Here is an 18,758-nt window from a genome sequence, read left to right on the forward strand (position 1 = left end):
GCCCTTCTCCCAGCGGGCTCCTCTCCGTCCGAGCCAGCGGGGGGGACATCGCGCTGAGAGCCCCCGGCTCTCGGGGACACTGCGGGGCTGCAGCTGAGCGTACCGCGGCTCCCTCGGCCGCGGCAGGAGCCGGGCGGACGATTCCCCAACCGGGCAGGTCAGTGTCACGGTCCAGGACCCGGCGCACAACCCCGCGGCCAGCGTGCAACCCAAACCCGGGTGCCCCGCCGTGCCCCGCCCCTCAGCCGCCCGTGCCCCGCCCGCTCCCGGCGCTGCTGCGGGGCGGGGCCGCTCCGGGTTGGCGGCGGCCGCGGGCCGGGGCCATGAGGCAGGCTCCCATTGGCTGACGCTCGCCGCCTGTCGCGCGGGGATTGGCCGGGCCCTCCCCGCGGGGCGGGGCGTGCGGCGGCGCGGTGGGGGGGCGTTAAAGGCGCCGCGTCGGGCGGGCGGAGCGGCGCGGCCATGGCGTACCAGGGCTTCGCGCAGGAGTACCTGGGCATGCCGGCCGTGACCCGCGCCTACACCACCGCCTGCGTGCTCACCACCGCCGCCGTGGTGAGCGGGGGCCGCGCCGGGGGGCGGGGGGCCGCGGGGCGGGGGCCGGGGCTGGCCGAGGGCAGCGGGTGATGGCAGCTGCTCTGCCTGTCTCCCACAGCAGCTGGAGTTCATCACCCCCTTCCAGCTGTACTTCAACCCCGACCTCATCTTCAGGAAGTTCCAGGTGAGGCCTCGCTCGGGCTCTGGGCCCGCTGTGGCTGTGCCCCGCTCGCAGGGGGCCGGGCACTGCTGTGTCATCCCCGGGGCTCCTGTCCCCCTGCCCCAGCCTCCTGTGAGCGCTGCGGGCCGGGCCAGCCACACAGCGTCCCCTCCTGTCACGGGCACCTGCGTGGGGACAGCTCCTTCCAGCCCTTCCCTGCCACACACCACCTTGGCTTTCCCTTGGCTCAAACCCCATCTCTTCCCCCTCTGTTAGAGCGTGTGCTGTTGGGCTGGTTGGAGAGGGCTTTATTGTAGAGAGGCATGAAAAGTAATTAATTTGGCTCTGAGTGCTGAATTGTGGCTGTTTGACCTCTCTAGAAAAGTAGAGAAATCTTCTTTTCCATGCCTGGAAAGGTGAGACACCAGGGTACCATGTGAGGAGGTCCCACTGGAGGGTGGAGCAGCTGCCTGGTGTCCTGGGGTAGTTCTGCGGGACAGGTGCATGTCTGAGCATTCATTCCCTGTGGGCAATGTGATGGGCTGCTCTGTGTGATGAGGAGAGACCTCTGTCCACCTCCTTTTCTCTCTCCTCTCTCTTCTCTTTCAGATATGGAGGCTGATCACCAACTTCCTCTTTTTTGGGCCCCTGGGATTCAGTTTCTTTTTCAACATGATATTTCTGTATCCTTTGGTCTCAGTGAAGTTCTCTGCTCCCATTTTGGCTTAGACGCAGCTCCCCCCATCCATCTTCCTCCCCAGCATGGCTTGCCTTGGCAGCACTCTAGGGCTGTGGGTTCTTCCCTTGGCTCTTTTGAATTGAAGCCCCTCCTGCCCCTCCATCTGTGCTTGCTGCAGGGCAGAGGGAAGCTGGCAGTGCTGCTGTGGCTCTTGCTGGAGAGCAGTGCCCATTCCTGGGGTGAGCTCTGGCTGAAGCACAGCAGGTGCCTCTCTCTGTCCATGGGGTCAGTGGGGTGCAGTTTGCACTGTTCTGCTCTGGGCTGAGCTTGCAGCAGTTCCTGGGCAGTCCAGCTGTGGGCACAGGGTGGCCAGCTGTTAATTTCCTATACTGCAACCCTCCCTTCTCTCCTGCCCTCAGGTACAGGTACTGCCGCATGCTGGAAGAAGGCTCCTTCCGAGGAAGGACGGCTGACTTTGTCTTCATGTTCCTCTTTGGAGGGTTTCTCATGACAGTATCCTTTTGGGCTGAATGAGACTCCTTGGTGTCTCTGACATGCTGTGGATAGAGTAGGGCTTGTCTGCTACCTCTGTGTCAGGTGTGCTGTGGAGTAGGTCCTGGTGCTTAATTAATTGTTCTACCAATGTAAGGTCCGTCCCAGCAGCAGTAGATGACAGCCTGTGATACATTGTGCCATTGGTTTTAACCAGCTGGTGGGATGTCACTGGGGCCCAGTATGAAAAATCACACTTGATAATCTTAACAAAATTACAAATACAAAAATTAGAATGATTTCTGCTAGACAAAATAACATCATTGTTATCAATTTCACAGCAGTTCTCAGGCACACACAACCTTTACCAGTACATACGAGCAGAGTTTTCTGATCAGTGACTGGATGAATTTCAAGTGGCAAATGCTCTGTTCAGTGTGCACACACACATCTTGGGCATTACTAGTATTGCTTTCACAAATGCCTGCTGAGCAGCACAGCTGCTTCATGAACCTTCCTGGTGCCCCAGGGCAGAGGGCCTTGTGCTCTGAGTGCTGGGAGAGCTCTGCTGAGCAGGTGCTGCAGGGGCACTTCTGGCTCTATGGCACAGCTTGTGCTCCCCATCTCTGCCACCCTTGGCTTGGCCAGAGCCTCACCCAGTGTGCCTGGAGGAGAGGAAGCTGCCTGAGGTTGTGCTGGAGCCCCTGGCAGGGGCTGGGCTGCCTCATCCCTGAGGGACACGTGGCAGAGCTCAGCCTGAAAGGAGGCCACGTGTTCTGCTGTAAGAACTGTCCAGCTGTGCCAGGGCCACTGGCTGAGCTCTGGGGAGTGCAGCATGGCTGGGACTGTGTGAGGCTGGCTCAGGACAGGGGCAGGAACGTGGAGCCAACAAGGAGTGGGGTCCCACATACTCAGCACGTGTGAGCCCAGAGCTTGCAGCCTGCCAGTAAATGGAGGTACCATCACACAGTTCTTAAGTTCTTTTCACAACACAGTAATCTGATGGTGAAATTTATTTCCCTCCCAAGCATAAACCTTCTCTGAATATCTTCTGCTGTCTTATGCAGATGGCTCAGAGCACTGCTGTCCCCATGGAGCTCTGCATGAAGCTGTGTGAGAATCCAGGTGGCTGCAGCAGCCACGTGCTTGGCCAGATGTGGGTTTGGAGTCCAACTACAACAAGGGCAGGGAATTTTTTGCCTTTCTCTGTCTCCTTGTGCTCTGAAGAAGAGGACTGTGAATTCCAAAAGCCATCTCACTGCTGAACTTCTTTTGTAGAAGGCACATACTGGATGTGAGCTAGCTGTTGAAATATGCCACTGTCCTAAATGCTGTAGGAATGTGAAAGCCCTTTGAATGTCATTTTGATGTTCATTTTGCAAAGGGGACTATAGAGCTCTCTGGTCTCTGGTGGTTGTTGACATCAGCTTAAGGAGTGAGCAGCCTGCATGTGAACTTGTTCTGGGGTGGCATGGAGGGAGATGTGTGTGGGGCAGTGGTGGTCTCAGCCAGGAAGGGTTTGGTGACATGGGCAATGTCTGGGAATGCTGGGATCAGCTGTCTCTGGTTTGGGTTTCCTGTCCCAAAGCACACTGTGCTGCCTGGAGGTGTGCACAGGGTGGGGAGGTTTTTCCTTGACTCGGTAGTTCCCAGCTGTTTGGACTCTTTGCCAGCCTGTTTTTCCTGGGCCAGGCTTTCACCATCATGCTGGTGTACGTGTGGAGCCGCAGGAACCCCTACATCCGCATGAACTTCTTTGGGCTTCTCAACTTCCAAGCCCCCTTCCTGCCCTGGGTCCTGATGGGGTTCTCTCTGCTCCTGGGCAACTCCATCATCATTGATCTGCTGGGTGAGTCAGAGCTGGTGGGGGATGCCAACAAGGCCACCTGGCAGCCTCATTGGTGCTACTGTGACACTGGCACCTCCCCTTGGTTCCAGCTGAGCTGAGATGTTGGGTTTCCTAACTGAGCTGCCTGGGTTTCTGGAGGGCTGGGCTTTTGCTTGTGAGCTGCTTTTTGCTGTGTGTGTCTGTGGTGGTAGAAGCTGGGTATGGTGAGCTCTGACACTGCTGTGTGTGGTCTCCTGGGTGTGCAGTGCTGCCCTCAGGCTCATGGGCTCCCTGCCTGCTGATCACAGCAGCCTGCAGCATCCCTGGCTCTGGAGGGAGCTGGGTTTGGGCACAGCTGGGGGATTCTTAGCCCAGCAGCTCTGGTTCAGCTGGCAAAGCAGTTGCTGTTTTGCCTGACCTTGGTGGCATCTCTCCCCAGGCATTGCAGTGGGTCATATCTATTATTTCTTGGAAGATGTTTTCCCCAATCAGCCTGGAGGAAAGAAGCTGCTGTTAACCCCGAGCTTTCTGTAAGTAAAGTTGATTCTTTCTGGGCTTTACTGTGGGCTTTCCCAACCTGATCACTTCCAGAGCAAACTGTGACCATAAGAGGCAACTGCCTGCTGCCAGCACCTCAGCTCCACAGGTATTGGAGTTAAATACCATCACACTGCAACACACAGGTCATGGATTGCTGCATTATTTGCACATTACATACACCTGTACAGGGCCCATGCAGCAGCTGCTGCTACCTTCAGCTTTGCTAGTAGAACTAGAGTACTGCTTGTGGAAATGCTGGATGGAGGCAGGATTTTTTCTGCTGTATTTTCATAGTTTAAGAAAGCAGAATTTGTTCTGCTTTGGGCACTGACAATCAGCTCTGACCAGGTGATAAGGAAGGAGGCACTGCCATCACTGTGTGTTGAGCTGAGCAAAAGAATGGGTGGTGATGGTGGCTGTGGCTGACAGCCAAGCTCCACAGAGGGCCAGGGTGTTCCTAGGAGGGCTGGGGGTTTGGCAGCCTCAGCTGAGTCTCCTAACCTGCCTGCTGGATGGCATGTCCCTCGCCAGGAAGATGGTTTTTGACACACCTGAAGAGGATCCCAATTACAACCCTCTCCCTGAGGACCGCCCAGAACACCTGCCCAGAGACCAGGACCAGCACGAGCAGCAGCATCCACAGTAGCATGGGGGACTTCTTCATGTGGCCAGACTCCTCCCTCCTGGCTGGACTTTGGCTGTGGCCCAGAGATCCTTCTGGAAAAACAGAGTTGCCATTCCGATGTGTCGTGTGTTTGTGTGGGTAACCCATCTTCCTCCTGTACAAAGTGGAGCTTTGCACACAAGAACTCCTGAATGCTTACAGAGGTGTTCTAGGGCCAGGGCTGAAGCTGTGCTGGCTCCTCAGTTCCCTGGTGTGGAATAACTATCAATTGGGTGTTAAACCAGTTCTTCCTTCTGCTCTCAATGACTTGCTGTGTGCCAGGTCACTCTTGCCCTCTGTACAAAGGTGCACCTGGCCCTCACTGCTGTGAGACCTCTTTGTGGGCTTTCAATGAAGTAGTTCTGTACCATGGTAGAATGCAGCTCAGCCTCTTTCTTTCCTTTATATCCCCCACTCCTTTTCTGGTGGTTGTTTCCAAAGAGTCTTTACATTAAAGTCTTTATTTTTCACTTGTGTGTCCATTTCTGCCAGGGGCAGAGGCAGCAATTCATCAGGAATTTGCTCATAACTGGCAGGTTTGGGATTTTCTTTTCTGGTGGGCAAGGCTGGAAGATGTCCTTTCCCTGTTCTCTCAGCAGGGCTGCAGAGCATGAGGAGTGTGGGGGATGTCTAATTGGATAAAGGGGTGCCTGGGAAAGGACAAAGGGACTGAGCTGGACACTTGATCCAGGCAGTGGCTGGAAGCAGCAATTGACACTGGCAATAAAAACTATCTGCACCTGCAGTGTAATTCCACTTTGTTGAATTTTTTTAGTTCTGAAACTTAAACATCTGAGTTTCAGGGGAAAATGAGAAAAGCTGATCCCTACCCTGCCACCTGTATGAAATGGATCTGATCACTCTTGCTAGCACAGTACCCACTGTGCTTGTACCCAGCCTCAAAGGAGTCTGCACACGTGGTGTCCTACAGCAGCTCACTCCTATCAGTGCTGGCTGCTCAGAGCTGCAAACCACCACCAAACCATGAAATGGGAGTAACCAGCATCTGACTGAGCACTCACAAACCCCCACACACACCAACTCCCCCTGCCCTGTGCTCTTCCAATAAAACACTATCAAAAATCAGACCTGATTTGAACATGCTCTTGCTGCACTTATCCTTCCCTCTGCAAAGAGGCTGAGAGGCCTGTACAGGTGGTGATTTGTTCTAAAGATACAGTGGCACTAAGGGTAATGATAACAGAGCTGGTGTTTCAGTCCCTAGAAGGAGTTTCAGTCCCTAGGAGTTTGTCTTTGAAGTCTTCAGAGGTTCTGGTTTAAATTGCCTGAGATGGGGCTTTGAAATCTAACAGTTGGGCTATTCCTTTAGGTGGGGTACCCAACTAACCCAAGGAATTGTGATTGCAGAGCAAGAAAGCTGCTCCTGCCTGGTCCCCAATAATAATAATACATAAAGAAAGCTGGCTGAAGTTCCCATCTTTCTGGCCTTGGTCCTTTGACTGTCCTGCTGTGTCCCTGCTGCTTCAAGGAACAATTTGTACAACCTCTATGGCCTTGAGAAGCAGAGAGGTGCTGCAGTCCTTGTGTGCCTGCACCTCATTGTGAACTTGGGGATTAGTAATCACAAACTTCACAGCAATTAAAAAACTGCAGCACAGATTTGAACTGCCAATTTACAGCAGTTTCACACGTATTTTAGTCCAATTCCCTGAAGAGGCTGCTGGCAGAAGTCCCCAGTCATGTAACAAAGGAAGGCTCAAGTGTTCTCAAGAAGGCTCTGAGATTTTATGTCCATGAGCCAAAACATGTTTTACATGGGAGGCTAAGATGCAGCAGCAATCCCAGCCAGGGTTTGTCTTCCTTGCTCAAATAACCTTTCAACCTCTCTAATATGAAGTCATGCATGGAGTACCACTCTGGCACAGGAGCCTGGGATAAGACTGAATAATATGATTACTAAATTGCAAGTTTTCAGTTTCTGCAGACTAACATCTGGAAAAAGTTCCCTCCCACCCAGGAATCAGAGCTGTCTCTGTTATTACTCAGGTCTAAACATGATAAATTAAGACCAGAAAGCGTTTTTGGACTGTGCTAGCAGGGTGGGTGGATCAGCAAGGATCATAAAACCTATGGCTTTATCATAAAGGCCTGAACATGACTGTCAGGCTGCCAGCAAAATCTGCCTTGCTTGCAAGACTCATCAGTTCTGGCAGTGAATGGTAGGAACTCCATCAAAGAGATGGGGCACCTCAACAGCAAGATAGATTCTAATTAGTTTGTAAGCCAGCTTGGATTTTTCTTTAAAACTCATTTCAATGGATTTTGTTTTTAAACTCCCTAGAGAAAGACAGGTTGTTTCTTGGGTTGCAAAATCCTGACACTGCAGTGCTAAGGGCATTCATGACACCCAGTGTGCTTTGAGTGCTCTGAGCAGTGCAGCTGGCAGTGTTTGTGCTGCAGAGGAGCTTCAGTCCCAGTGACTGCAGGCTTTACCTGCTGTACCTGTGCAGAGCCTGTGCTGTTTCCAGTCTTCACAAAAAACAGGGCTGACCACACACCAGGCTGACATCTGACAGAAATGACTCTTAAATCTGTGATTTCCGTTAAATTGTTCTACCTTGTGGAGTCAACCACCTGAACCCCTCTGAGGTCATTACAGACTGTGCCAAGTCAGGTAACAGACCAATCCTTAGAGAATTGTTTGCTGCTTCTAGTTTCTAAATCTCCTCCTCACTTTCCCCTGCACCAAAAGGTTTTGGGCTGTTGTACCTGTTGAAGTAAAGCACCCAGGAAAAATGAATGCATGTGAGTGTTCAGAATTAATATTAGGCCCTGTCACCCTCAGTTACCAGAACAGCACACAACATGGTCACATTCACTGTCCATGCAAACTGACTGAACTCAGCCTACATTGTATGCATTCCTTTTATTTAAAAAGTTGTCCTAGGAGTGCACATTGCACCTATACAAAAGAATCTTTCCACTGTCCACACACAGGTATAGAAGGGCTCCAGCACCTGCCACGGGTCCCAGCTGGGTGGCGCTGCTCGCTCAGCGCTCTGGGGACGTGGCACTGGCGTGGAGGGGGCAGAAGTCAGCAGTACTGGGAACTCGTGGCAAGTGGAATGTGTGTCCCCTTCAGAGACAGAAAGACCCCTGCCAATTCTAGATCCATCTGGGGAGAGGAATAGGGCTAAAGTCTGTAGGAAGAGCACCAGTGTCACAACAGGAGGGTTACCAGGCTGGAGCAGTATTGGCCAAACGTCTCATGCGCCTGAGGGAGAGAGAGAGGTACAGTGAGTGCATGTTACAGACACGGCAGTCTGACCAAACCTGCACAGCTTTGTAGACAGGCTTATTCCCAGACAGAACTCCCCAGTCACCTGAGAGTGCCCCGGTGATAAGGCAAGGACGCTGCTTTCACTAACAGCTGCTAGGGCACTTTGCTCATTAACTTGGATTGAACCGACTGCTACTGTAAACTCTTCAGTCAGCACAGCTGATACACAAAATGACTGTGCTACTGTTAATCAGCAGTTAAAAAAACATCCTGGGAAAGAGCTGAATATTTACTGTTTCCACAATGTATCTCTTGGAGAGATACAAGCTATTCCTTCATATCTGCCAGGAAGAATTTCATCAAGTAGGTGGAAGCTGTCAACTGCCTGTCAAACATCACTTTGCAGGTGAGCAGAGCTTCTCCTGGATTCACACAGTGCTCCCTGTGCTGGCAAACAGGTTGGCATCACTCAGGCTAGAGCTGGGAGCTTGCCCATTGCTACATCAAATTGAACTTTACATTACATAAAAGGAAGCTTTGTGGCAGGATTCTCAGGAGCATGACAGTGTATGAAATTCCAATATGTTTGATTCATGCCTTCCTATACACACAACTCCCCTGGACAAGCAAAAAACCCAAGGAAAAGACAAAAATGGGTTAAAAAAAAAAAAAAAGGAAACTTCCTGCAAGCAGGAGATGGTAGAGCAGACATTTCAATGTTTGTGGAGGAAGGTGATGACAGCTGAATACCCTGAAGCTAAAGCTTCTGTTGTGAGCATGGCTGACGTCCTGCCAGTTAGCTCTCAGTAGGGAAAGACAAACATCCCAGCTTGGAGCTTCTGTCCAAGGGACAGGCCAAGAGAAGTGTCCAAAGCAGTGGCAGTACCTTGTGTTCCTGTCCTGGTCTCTGATCTTCTTCTCCATCTCAGCGTCTGTGAGGGTTTCCAGGAGAGGGCACCACTGGTCAGCGTCCCCCGTGTTGCGAATCGCGATCTCCACGGTGGGCAGAGGGTTCTCACTGCAGGGCAGGGCAGCAAAACAACACCCATCAGTGGGCACAGAGCTCCCCCCGGGTCACCAGCCCAGGGACAACACAGCATCATTCAGCATTCCTTCTTTGCTCTGCTCAGTACAGTCTGGGTCCCTGGAGTTCACCACAGGCTCCTGGTTCCACCCTTGTGGAGCCTGGAGTTCCTGGGAAAGCAGCTACACCCATCTCCAGCCACCACTGCAGAGGGATTTGTGCTGGACCTGCAATTCTTTCCCACCCAGGCTGGCAGGGATGTGACAACCCCAAAAGGCACAGCCCCTCCCAGTCCCTCAGTCCTGGCAGTGCTTCTCCCAGCAGAGCCCAGGAGCTGTGACTGTTCCCAGGGCTCCCTGTCCAGCCTGGCTGTGCTGCAGCTCTCACTTCCTAGCTGTGGTTTGCCTAGCACACCCCTGACAGCTCTTCCCTGGCAAAAATCTGCCTTTCTTGGGAGCCTGACACGGGAAAGAGCAGTCTTTTAGGACCTGCTGTGGCTAACAAGCAATGAAACACCATGCTGTGCCCCAAATCACAGGATTTGTTCCTCAGAGACTCCTCTGCCCTGACCAGCTGTATTATCACATGCACAAAATATTTACTGCCTCACTAGCTGCTTTTCAGTAAAAGTCAACAGGAATTGACCAAGAGTAGCTTCCCAAATATTGACAGTGGAGCCGGAAGCCCAGCATAAATATAGAGGAGCCTCGGAATGTAAATGTTTGCTTTGAATTCTCCAAAGTGCCTCAGCCTGAGCTGCACAAGTGTGTGTGTGTGTGTGTGTGTGAGAGGAGCCCTGGGACAGGTGTGCACACACATCCTGCCCCCTCCCCAGGGACGTGCACCCCTACACAGGATTTCAGCCCTCTCACTCCCTCAGGAAAGAACTCAAATGCTAATCATCATGGGAACACACAACATCTGCATCAAAGCTAATAATCTAAAATAACAAGTCTTCAAAGTAATTCTACCATGAAAAAATAATCCAGGCCTTTTGCTATCTGATCCAGGGAGGAAGCTTTAATCAAATCTAGTTCCAGTACTGCTGCCATCCACTAAACAACACTTAAACCCAGGAATTTCATCTTAGTCCTAGATTGCCACACATTCCAGGCAAAATTAGATATTAACTGGGGGTTTGTTAGTGATAGCATGATCTCTGCCTGACACTGAGCGTTCACTGAATTCAACAGGGGATGGAAAGCTGGACTCATGCATAACCTAACAGCAAGGCAACTCAGACACCACACTTCTTTAGCAAAGGATCAGAAAGAAACTGAAAAATCCTTCTTTATCTCCCAACCTCTACACTAGGACAGCTCCTCCTCCATTGTTTTCCCTGATGAGGAGGAAAATGCTGCTGCCAGGGATGGCTGAAAGGCACTGTCAGCTGCCTTTCAGGGGTCCCAGAAGAGCAGGGCACTGCCTCTGCTCAGGCTCCTGGCCTCAGGCAGTGCCAGGGGCACACCAACAAAGCAGGGAGATGTCACTTTGGGAAAGGTGACTCCTCAGGCACAAGGGTTGGTGTGTGGGAGAACCTGTGCCATCACTCAGGTCCCAAATGCAAACCCGGCTGGGAGGTGCTGTGTGCTGCCACCAGAAACACTCAGCACACAGGACGGAACATCCCAGCCCACACTGGCCCTGAAAACCCCACAGGCAGCAGCAGCCACCTGTGTGCCTGCAGTCCTGCCCTGCCACTGCTCTGCAGGCTCTCCTTGTTTTGCACAGAGCAGCCCAGCTGAAAAAAGTGCCCTGGCTTTCATCAACTGAAAGACAGTTTCACCTCTCCCTCAGATGATTAAGAGACACATGACTTCTCAAAATCCCCAATCCCTTGAGATATTAAAGTTCTTTTGATACATCTAAAGCAGACCCTTTCCTTACATCAATGGAATGATTTTGGAGCAACCACCACTCCTGTGGTTTGGAAATTCAGGAACTAACCAACCACAGAACCCAAATATTATTAATCACTATAAGGTTTCAAAAGTACTCCTTTGCTAGAAGAAAAAAGGGAAGAGGAGGACATGTTTGTACTATGACAAAAATAAACGAGGTTTCAATTAGGTGGTTTTTTCTCTCTGAACAGCTCATGTCTGTGTACTTTGTTCTGGTGGGGTTCCTTTTTTAGCTTTTTGTTCTCCCTCTTGCAATACTGCAACAGTGAGAAGGCCTGAAATCTGCCTGTCTGAACCACCCCTAAGAGGAAGCACCCTTTGGTACCATGGCCCAACATATGTATTTAGAGACAATAGTGAAGCTGGCATTAACATGAGCCTGGGCAGCACTGACTATAAAACCTCCTTGCTGCAAGTTCCAATGACTGAGCAGAAGCAAAGGGAGAAATGAACTCCACTCCCAAGAGCCAACAATACACAGATGACTTTCTTGGATACCTGCAGTACATGGAGAAGCAGAGGCAGGAGGGACAGACACTTCACAATGCAGGCAGTGCTGCAGCACAACATGTGTCAGGTTCTCACCTACACCCTGCAAGTTCCCATCACTTCTCAGCATTGCCCACCCCACTGCTCTGTTGCTGTTGTTGGATGTAGTCCCAAGCCAAACCTGCAAGTATCAGTCCAAGGTTGTGGAAGGAAAGGTAGAAGGCACCTCCCACCTTCCAAGGGACATCAGCAGGATGGACACACATTGTAACAATTTAATTCAGAGTTTAATTCACATGTGCTAAAGGGTCCCTTTCCATTTGCTAATATGAATCACTCTGGGGATCACTTTAGAACCAGGCAGTTGCTGTGAAAGACTGGCAGGATAAAAACTGTACCCAGAGACCAGTGCAAGAACAACTAGGGCAGAGCAGATCAGGGTCTATTTGTCACTGAGGGCTGAGCAGACAGGAGCCCTTTGGATGGAGCAGGAAGGAGCAGAGCTCATGGCAGCAGCCAGCTTCCCCACAGTCTCCAGCTCCTCTTTGCTTACTCCCACTCCAGCTACTCCCTGTCCTCTGCCTGAGGTAGGGCAGGGCTGGGCACGTTTCCCTGGGCTGCTGCTTCCTTGAACTGACCCCTACAAAAGTGGTGTCAACAGCACCATTCCCTCCTCTGCAAACACAGCATCTGCTCAACTCTTAAACTTCCCTGACTGTCACCATGACCTGAGGTCACCAGACCTCAGAGTGTACATTAAAGGACTGTTAGAGCTGCAGACTCAGCACTGTGCTGTGGATAACATCAGTGCAGGAACTCACAGAACGCTGCACAGCACAACTGGAAGCCATTTAGGAGACAAATTAATGGCTGACTAATGAAACCTGACAATGCTGCATTCCAGCTGTGAGAAGGGCCTGTGATCAACCCACCTCTGACATCAGCCTGGGGAGAGAGGTACAGTTTTCATCGGCCCAAGTTCAAACAACCAAAGCTTGAAACAGTGGATGGCCCAAGTTAGGCAAAGCCAACAAAACAAAAAACGTATCTGGGGCTCATCATGACCTTACATTAGAAGAGGGACTATCCCTGTTAATTAATTCTATCAACAGAAGCTGACATTTCATCAACATTTGGTCCTGAAATGTATTAGACCCATCAGGAAAAGATATTTAGGCACAAGCACAAAAAATTGTTAAGATGGACAGAATGGATGCAAGCCATAAGGACTAATTTCAAACAAAACCTTCCTAATCAGGTCGGCATTGATGCAGATGCCCATGAAGCACAAAGACCCCCAGAGGCACACAAGGAGGGGGCAGCTCAGTACCTGAAGGCATAGGTCTTCTGGTGCCAGCTCAGCTGTCCCCTGATGCTGTAGGCAATGGTTGTGACAAACTCCCCGCCCAGGCCCAGCTCTGAGCACAGCTTCAAGGCAAACTTCTCTGGTGAGTTCTCCTTCTCTGACATGTCCCACTCAAACTGGTCTACGAGGGAGATGTTTCCTACATGGATGTTCAGCTGGAGAGAAGGGAAGACACAGGTTATTTGTTTCCACTTTCACAAAGGTGTGTCCAAGGTGATTGAATTGACGAGGCAGAGGCTGAGAGAACAGAGCAGTAACTCCTCCTAGTTCATCTGCAGAGTTCCTTAACTGAATTCTTCATTTCAGTAGCATGAAGACAACTCAGCATTGCCCACCAAGGTTCAGTTCTTCCAAAGGAAGATGGCAATGCTTTAACTAAATTATTTCACCACTTCAGAAGCTGGGCACACAGATGTTTAATCATCTATCACCTTTAGTTCTGTTCCCAATACAAAGGAAAAGGGGAATCTGGTTGGAGGACTGGAATTAAGAGCTCCTTTGTTCTTTTGTACTCTTAGTCCCCTGTAACATAACTGGAGAAAGCCAAATGGTTCAGCTCTCATTCTGCTGCCTTCCTGTGTTACCTTAATAATCACTCGTTGGTCTGACTGATCCTCCAGGATGCTGTCAGTGGGGTAGGACTCGATCTGCTGTCGGATGGCAGATGCAATAGCAGGGACAAAGGTCAGAGGATTCAAATCCAGGTCATCACAAAGAATCTCCGAGAACATTTCTGGGGTCATCAGCTTTTCTGTTACAGAACAAGAATGAACACTGTAAACTTCCTTAGAAATTAACATCTGCCAGACAGAACACACAAAATCCCACAGGGCAAGGTGACAAAGGGAATCCCAAATGCATTACCTTTTAAAAGCAAAAGAGTGTTTTGTAGCAGACACACTGATACCGGGACTTCCAGCCTTCTTTACCTGCTCCATGGTAGTGGAGCCAAAGAAGCAATAGCCATTAACCTCAGCTAACAGAGCACTCTCACACCACTGAGCTGATTAACTGGCTCAGGAGAATCTGCCAGTTAAACTCTTCAGACTACATGTGTCCAGGAATGGCTGCAACCCATGGAAGTGGCAGAGCATTTGCTAAGGGATGCAAGCACTGAATACAGTCCAGAGTGGGAGAGCTTTAAAGCTTTGTCTGTATGGGGCAAGGACATCTGGTGATGGACACAGCTTTACCTGTCCAGCCTCAGGAACCTCTCCCTGCTACGTACCATTCATGTTCCACGTAAATGCATCTCGGAGTTTCTGCCCATCAATTTCCATATCCAGCCTGATTGGAACCAGAACCTCTGGCTGGGATGCATTCTCATGGATCACTGCTGGGTCATGGTCATCAAAGCTGAGGTGGAGAGCAGCAACACAGTATATGCAACGAGCACATGACACATCTGGCATCCATAGAGGGAAGGCAACATTTGTTGGAAGCAATCCCCACACTCCAACTCCCTGATCTGTACTCCTCAATGCAAGCTTACAGGGCTGTGGCAACTAATACCAGTTCATCACCTTTAATTACATCTATCATAACACACTCCTGCAAATAAAACAAGTTTTCTAGGATTAGATTTATCTTGGTTGCCTTAAGTTTAATAATGGAAAAAACCTTAGTCAAGAGCTTCAGCAGCATTTTCCACTAAACAAACTAGATCAAAGTTACTGGTACATGTCAGTGAGAAGCAGCCTGTCCTTCACAAAGAGGGGCTGCAGGCTTCTCAAATGACAACTGCTCAGCAAATCAGCAGGAAGTAGAAGGAACTCATCAGGAAAAGAATGAACCATTTTCCTGACAAAAGGAAAGCCTCCACTCTGAGCCATGGATGGCTACTGTAACACAGAGCCTCAGGACACACAATTTAACTAAGATTAATGACCTGTAGGTCTTTTGTCAGCTGGGGATGAATCACAACATTACATGAACTCATCAGTACTCCCCTGGCAGCATGTCATTTTGGTAGCTATTGCCACTTTCCAGAAGCAGGGAGCTGTCTTACCACAGAGGGAATGTTCTCTTCTTATCCCTGCCCATGCGGTTCCTGTTGATGGTTGTGGAGCAGGGCACGGCGTCCAGGTGATGAGAGCTGTTGGGCAGGGTTGGCACCCACTGGTTGTTCCTCTTTGCCTTCTGTTCTCTGAAGGAGACTGGATGTTAACCTGCAGGCCCTCAGCACCACTGTCATTTTAAACTTTTCACAAGTTCCTGCTATTTTTTTTTTTATTCTGGGACTATCAACATTGCTGTTCCACCAGGAATGTTCCTCTTGGAAGGCCATCCTCCAGCTCACAAATATCCATCAGATATGAATCCAGGTGCACCTTTATAAATACTAGATTCATATTTGGATTTTCTGTCTATACTTTACAAAAGGACTGCTGAGAAATGCAAGGTCTCCAAAAGGCAGTATGTGCAGATAGCATTCTGTAAAACATCTGTTACAGATGGAATGCAGTAATTGCAAAAGAAGTTGTATCAACAAACACTTAGATTTTTCTTCCTGTTTTATGTGGGCAGTAACCCAATCCTTACACTCTGGAGATCCCCATTTGCCCAGCACTGCAAATACTGAATGCAGACTGCCAAACAAGCCCTGCACAACAGCCTGGGCTTATGGAACTCCTGGTGCTGCCTGCCCCAGCTGACACCTCCCAGGCAGCTCTGTTCTGAGCCTGGCCTCACCAACACTGCTTACCTGAGGTAGGTAGGAGGTTCTGTGCTGATGGACACTGCCTTGTACTTCTCATCATTTCCATCCAAGATCTCTTCCACTTCAGAGGCCTTCAGCAGCGTCACGCTGGTGGCTAATGTTGTGTAGCCATGATCTATTACCAGGAAACATGGCAATAATTAACAGGGAAAGGGCTACAGAGCACTGTAGCACTGACAGGCTACATAGTGACAAACCCTCCCTGTCACTGCAGGAGGGACTAGCACAGAGATACAAGTGTCCTTTGGGATTCATCTTCCTGTAGATATTTACAAGGCCCAGAAAACAATCAACGCTCAGTGGACTTAAAGGTCACAAATAGTGATGCAAGGATTGATAGAAAAGCTGTTAAATATTTGGGGAAAGAGGAGAGAGCTCAGGACAGCTCTTGCTGAATGACAGAGACCATCTGCATTGGAGAGTCCTGCTAATGTTCTGAGAAAGGAGAGCTAGCCATGGGATTGGGAGGCACAATCAGGGTGACCACAGACAGAGATCAGAGGAAGAGGATTAAACATTAATATTATTGCAATAGCACCAAAGGTCACAGTGGACATCCTTCCTCTAGCACAGCTAAGAATAACACACAGATGAGACTTACATCTTCGGGGACTGTGAGACCGCTGGTTTTCTGTTGGGAGAAAAATGAAAGCAAGAGGTCAGCAGAATATTTGGAGGAAAGAGACATAAGCCCAGAGTAAACCATTATTTTTATTATGCTTTAGTCTACAGAACATACAAGAAGTCATATCGCTAAGAAATTTAACTGCTTGCTATCAGTCCCTCAACAAAAACAATACCAATACTCTCCCTGTAGCAGTCACATCAGTAGCACCACACCACAAGTTCTGGCAGGCACAAACATCCAGTCCCTGCCAGAAGCAAAGTTAAGCAAAGATGCACATCTTAAATGGGGCACCCTTACAACACTCCTGCCTATTTGATGAGAGAGACAAAGACATCTCTCTTAGTCTACAAAAAATCTCTTCTGAAATATTGTATTGATTTGGAGATGTGGCTTTTGCTTTGTGATGAACGTAGCCATGATGGATGTTTCCATTTCAGAACATTTTTGATCAGGTGCTATCTGTTGCCAGGCTGAGCCAGGAGCCACCAGTGCCACCATTGGAGGGTGCTCCATCACCGGGGCAATCTCACAGAGCCCTCAAGGTGCACAAGCCTCTGAATCACCAGAACAGTTTTTCAAGGCAAAAATTTTCAATAAACATTACTGGGAATGTCTACTCATCTTCTCACCATGTGAAGAGGCCACAATCTTCTTCCTTTCCTCCACGGTGGCCAGGCGCCTCCAGAGCGAGGGGTACCTCTTGTACAGGGAGCCCCGGAACATGCGCAAGTAGTTCCCCACCTGCCAGGAGAGAAGTGCACATGTGGCCTTTATTCCATTTTGGAGAGTTTCAGCAGAAGCTGGAAGAAATTCAGCTCTTTTTAGTGATAAAAAGGACCTCTCAATTGGGTGTTTTTGTGCTCTGTTTGGCATCAAATAGCATTGCCGCGGTTTTTCTGGCAATGCAGAAAACAAAATTTTTATCAGCACTTATTTCACTGGTGCTATCTCACTTCACTAGATCCAAAAAAACTCCCATCCACTGATAATAGGAAATTTAATAGGAAAACACTCCATACATTTGTATGTATTTTTGAACAACACACCTCTTCTTTACTTCAGTTTCCAAATCAATGTGCAAGGCTCAGTTGGAATTAAACTAAACCAGATACTCAGCTCTCTGACACATTATTTTTACTTTGAACCTCCCTATCATCTAGACATTGACTACAGCAAATGCCCATAGAGTTGTATTTTGTTTTAAACCCTTTGAACATCAAAAACGTGACTGCTGCCAATAGTCCTCTTTCAGATTTACTTACCATCTGTAAAGCAGTTCTGTTCCTCCTGCCATAAGATCCTCACCTGTGCTGAAAGCTACAGCAGGCCTTGCTGACCAACACAACCATTTCTAGACTCTGAAATCAAACTTTTAGATTGCCACGACACTGGAAGACTGCCACACAACAAGATTTTTATTCCTTGTTTGATAAGACTCTTTCTTGATCTTAGATTTAGCTATATCTTTCACTCTACAGTGCTCATCAACAGACAGGAATTAATGGTCGATAAAAAAGATAACTCTTTTCCTTCTCCATGTACCTGGTATGGCAATCTCACAGCTCACCTGACTGCAGGTACAGCTTGCTTTCAAACTCTACATTTCACATGAGAGCGTGAGGGGTGTTCAGCTCAACCTACAGAGCTGGCAGTTCAACTTAGCCAATAATCCCTTTTGTGCATCAAGCTGGGGGCTAGAACATTTTTTCCCGTTTTCAGCTGTTTCCCTGGTGCTACAGGACCAGTGTTTCTTGCTTGAATGAGGCTCTTTGTCAGGGAGGCTCAACCCCTCCCAGCACAGTGCCAGCACAGACTCTGTGCTGCTCAAACTCTGCCCGCCGGTGTTTGCTGACCACACAGTGCACAAGGCAGAAGGAGCTGCCCTGCCTGATTTGGGTGCTGTTCCTGAGCCCTAAGGCTCCCAAAGGTGTGCGATTCGTTGCCTCGCCGCGTGTGAAATACCCCGAACCCCTCAACAACTGTGCCCAGAAATTCTCCTCGCTGATCGGGAGCGGGGCCTCAGGCTGCGATCGGGGAGGATCCGAGCGGGTCCCGGGGCCGCCCTCATGGCAGCACTGATCCCTCCCGTCCCCCCAGCACGGCCGAGGCCCTTGGGCAGCGCCCACCGGGGCACAGGCGACCCGCGGGGCCGGAAGGCCGCTCCCTCCCGCCAGGATTCTCCGCCGCCCCTCGCCCGCCCTGAGCGCGGCTCTCGCACCCCTCAGCCCGGCCCAGCCCCCGCACTCCCCGGCGCGGGCCCGGCTCCCGCCCGGGCCGCACCTCGGAGCCGATCATGTAGAACTCGCCGTCCTCCTCCAGCTGGAACTTGACGGGCTTCTGCCCGAACGTCTTGCTCAGCGCCATCATCATCATCGCGGCGGCGGGCGGGGGACGGCGGCGGCGCCCGGAGAGCGGAGCGCGGCCCGGCGGCAGCGGCGGCGGGCGGAGCGCGGCCTAGTGCGGGCCCGCTGCGCGCATGCGGCGGGCGGG

At 50.3% G+C, this 18,758-nt stretch overlaps 2 protein-coding genes across 5 annotated transcripts; one reads left to right on the plus strand and one right to left on the minus strand.

The window, feature by feature from the left end:
• Positions 1–398: 398 nt before the first annotated feature.
• On the plus strand, positions 399–5,370 carry LOC102067675 (derlin-2). Of its 4 annotated transcripts, none has more exons than XM_074554296.1 (7): positions 399–555; positions 656–721; positions 1,307–1,401; positions 1,796–1,889; positions 3,522–3,717; positions 4,136–4,226; positions 4,768–5,370. In XM_074554296.1, the coding sequence occupies exons 1-7, from the start codon at positions 463–465 to the stop codon at positions 4,880–4,882; spliced, it is 750 nt and encodes a 249-aa protein (XP_074410397.1). In that variant the 5' UTR covers positions 399–462; the 3' UTR covers positions 4,883–5,370. The 4 variants fall into 4 exon arrangements, with proteins under 4 accessions (XP_074410397.1, XP_074410399.1, XP_074410398.1 ...); XM_074554298.1 differs by having other exon boundaries at positions 1,307–1,380; XM_074554297.1 differs by having other exon boundaries at positions 405–555; positions 659–721.
• SMARCB1 (SWI/SNF related BAF chromatin remodeling complex subunit B1) lies at positions 4,791–18,755 on the minus strand. The gene is made up of 10 exons (XM_005493327.4): positions 18,549–18,755; positions 16,898–17,009; positions 16,242–16,271; positions 15,626–15,755; positions 14,930–15,067; positions 14,150–14,277; positions 13,506–13,672; positions 12,886–13,076; positions 9,028–9,159; positions 4,791–8,135 (listed from the first exon to the last, which is right to left on the minus strand). The coding sequence occupies exons 1-10, from the start codon at positions 18,639–18,641 to the stop codon at positions 8,096–8,098; spliced, it is 1,161 nt and encodes a 386-aa protein (XP_005493384.1). The 5' UTR covers positions 18,642–18,755; the 3' UTR covers positions 4,791–8,095.
• Between the last annotated feature and the right edge of the window lie 3 nt (positions 18,756–18,758).

This window comes from Zonotrichia albicollis, chromosome 18 (genome assembly GCF_047830755.1).
Source record: "Zonotrichia albicollis isolate bZonAlb1 chromosome 18, bZonAlb1.hap1, whole genome shotgun sequence".
Classification (NCBI taxonomy): domain Eukaryota; kingdom Metazoa; phylum Chordata; class Aves; order Passeriformes; family Passerellidae; genus Zonotrichia; species Zonotrichia albicollis.

Excerpts from the sequence above, each read along its gene's own strand:
- SMARCB1 (XM_005493327.4), bottom strand. The coding sequence starts at position 18,641 with ATGATGATGATGGCGCTGAGCAAGACGTTCGGGCAGAAGCCCGTCAAG. Across the intron at positions 15,756-16,241 it reads GTCTCACAGTCCCCGAAGAT|ATCATGGCTACACAACATTA; the intron begins GTAAGTCTCATC and ends TCCTGGTAATAG. Across the intron at positions 8,136-9,027 it reads GACCAGGACAGGAACACAAG|GCGCATGAGACGTTTGGCCA; the intron begins GTACTGCCACTG and ends TCTCTCCCTCAG.
- LOC102067675 (XM_074554296.1), top strand. The coding sequence starts at position 463 with ATGGCGTACCAGGGCTTCGCGCAGGAGTACCTGGGCATGCCGGCCGTG. Across the intron at positions 556-655 it reads TGCTCACCACCGCCGCCGTG|CAGCTGGAGTTCATCACCCC; the intron begins GTGAGCGGGGGC and ends TGTCTCCCACAG. Across the intron at positions 722-1,306 it reads TCATCTTCAGGAAGTTCCAG|ATATGGAGGCTGATCACCAA; the intron begins GTGAGGCCTCGC and ends CTTCTCTTTCAG.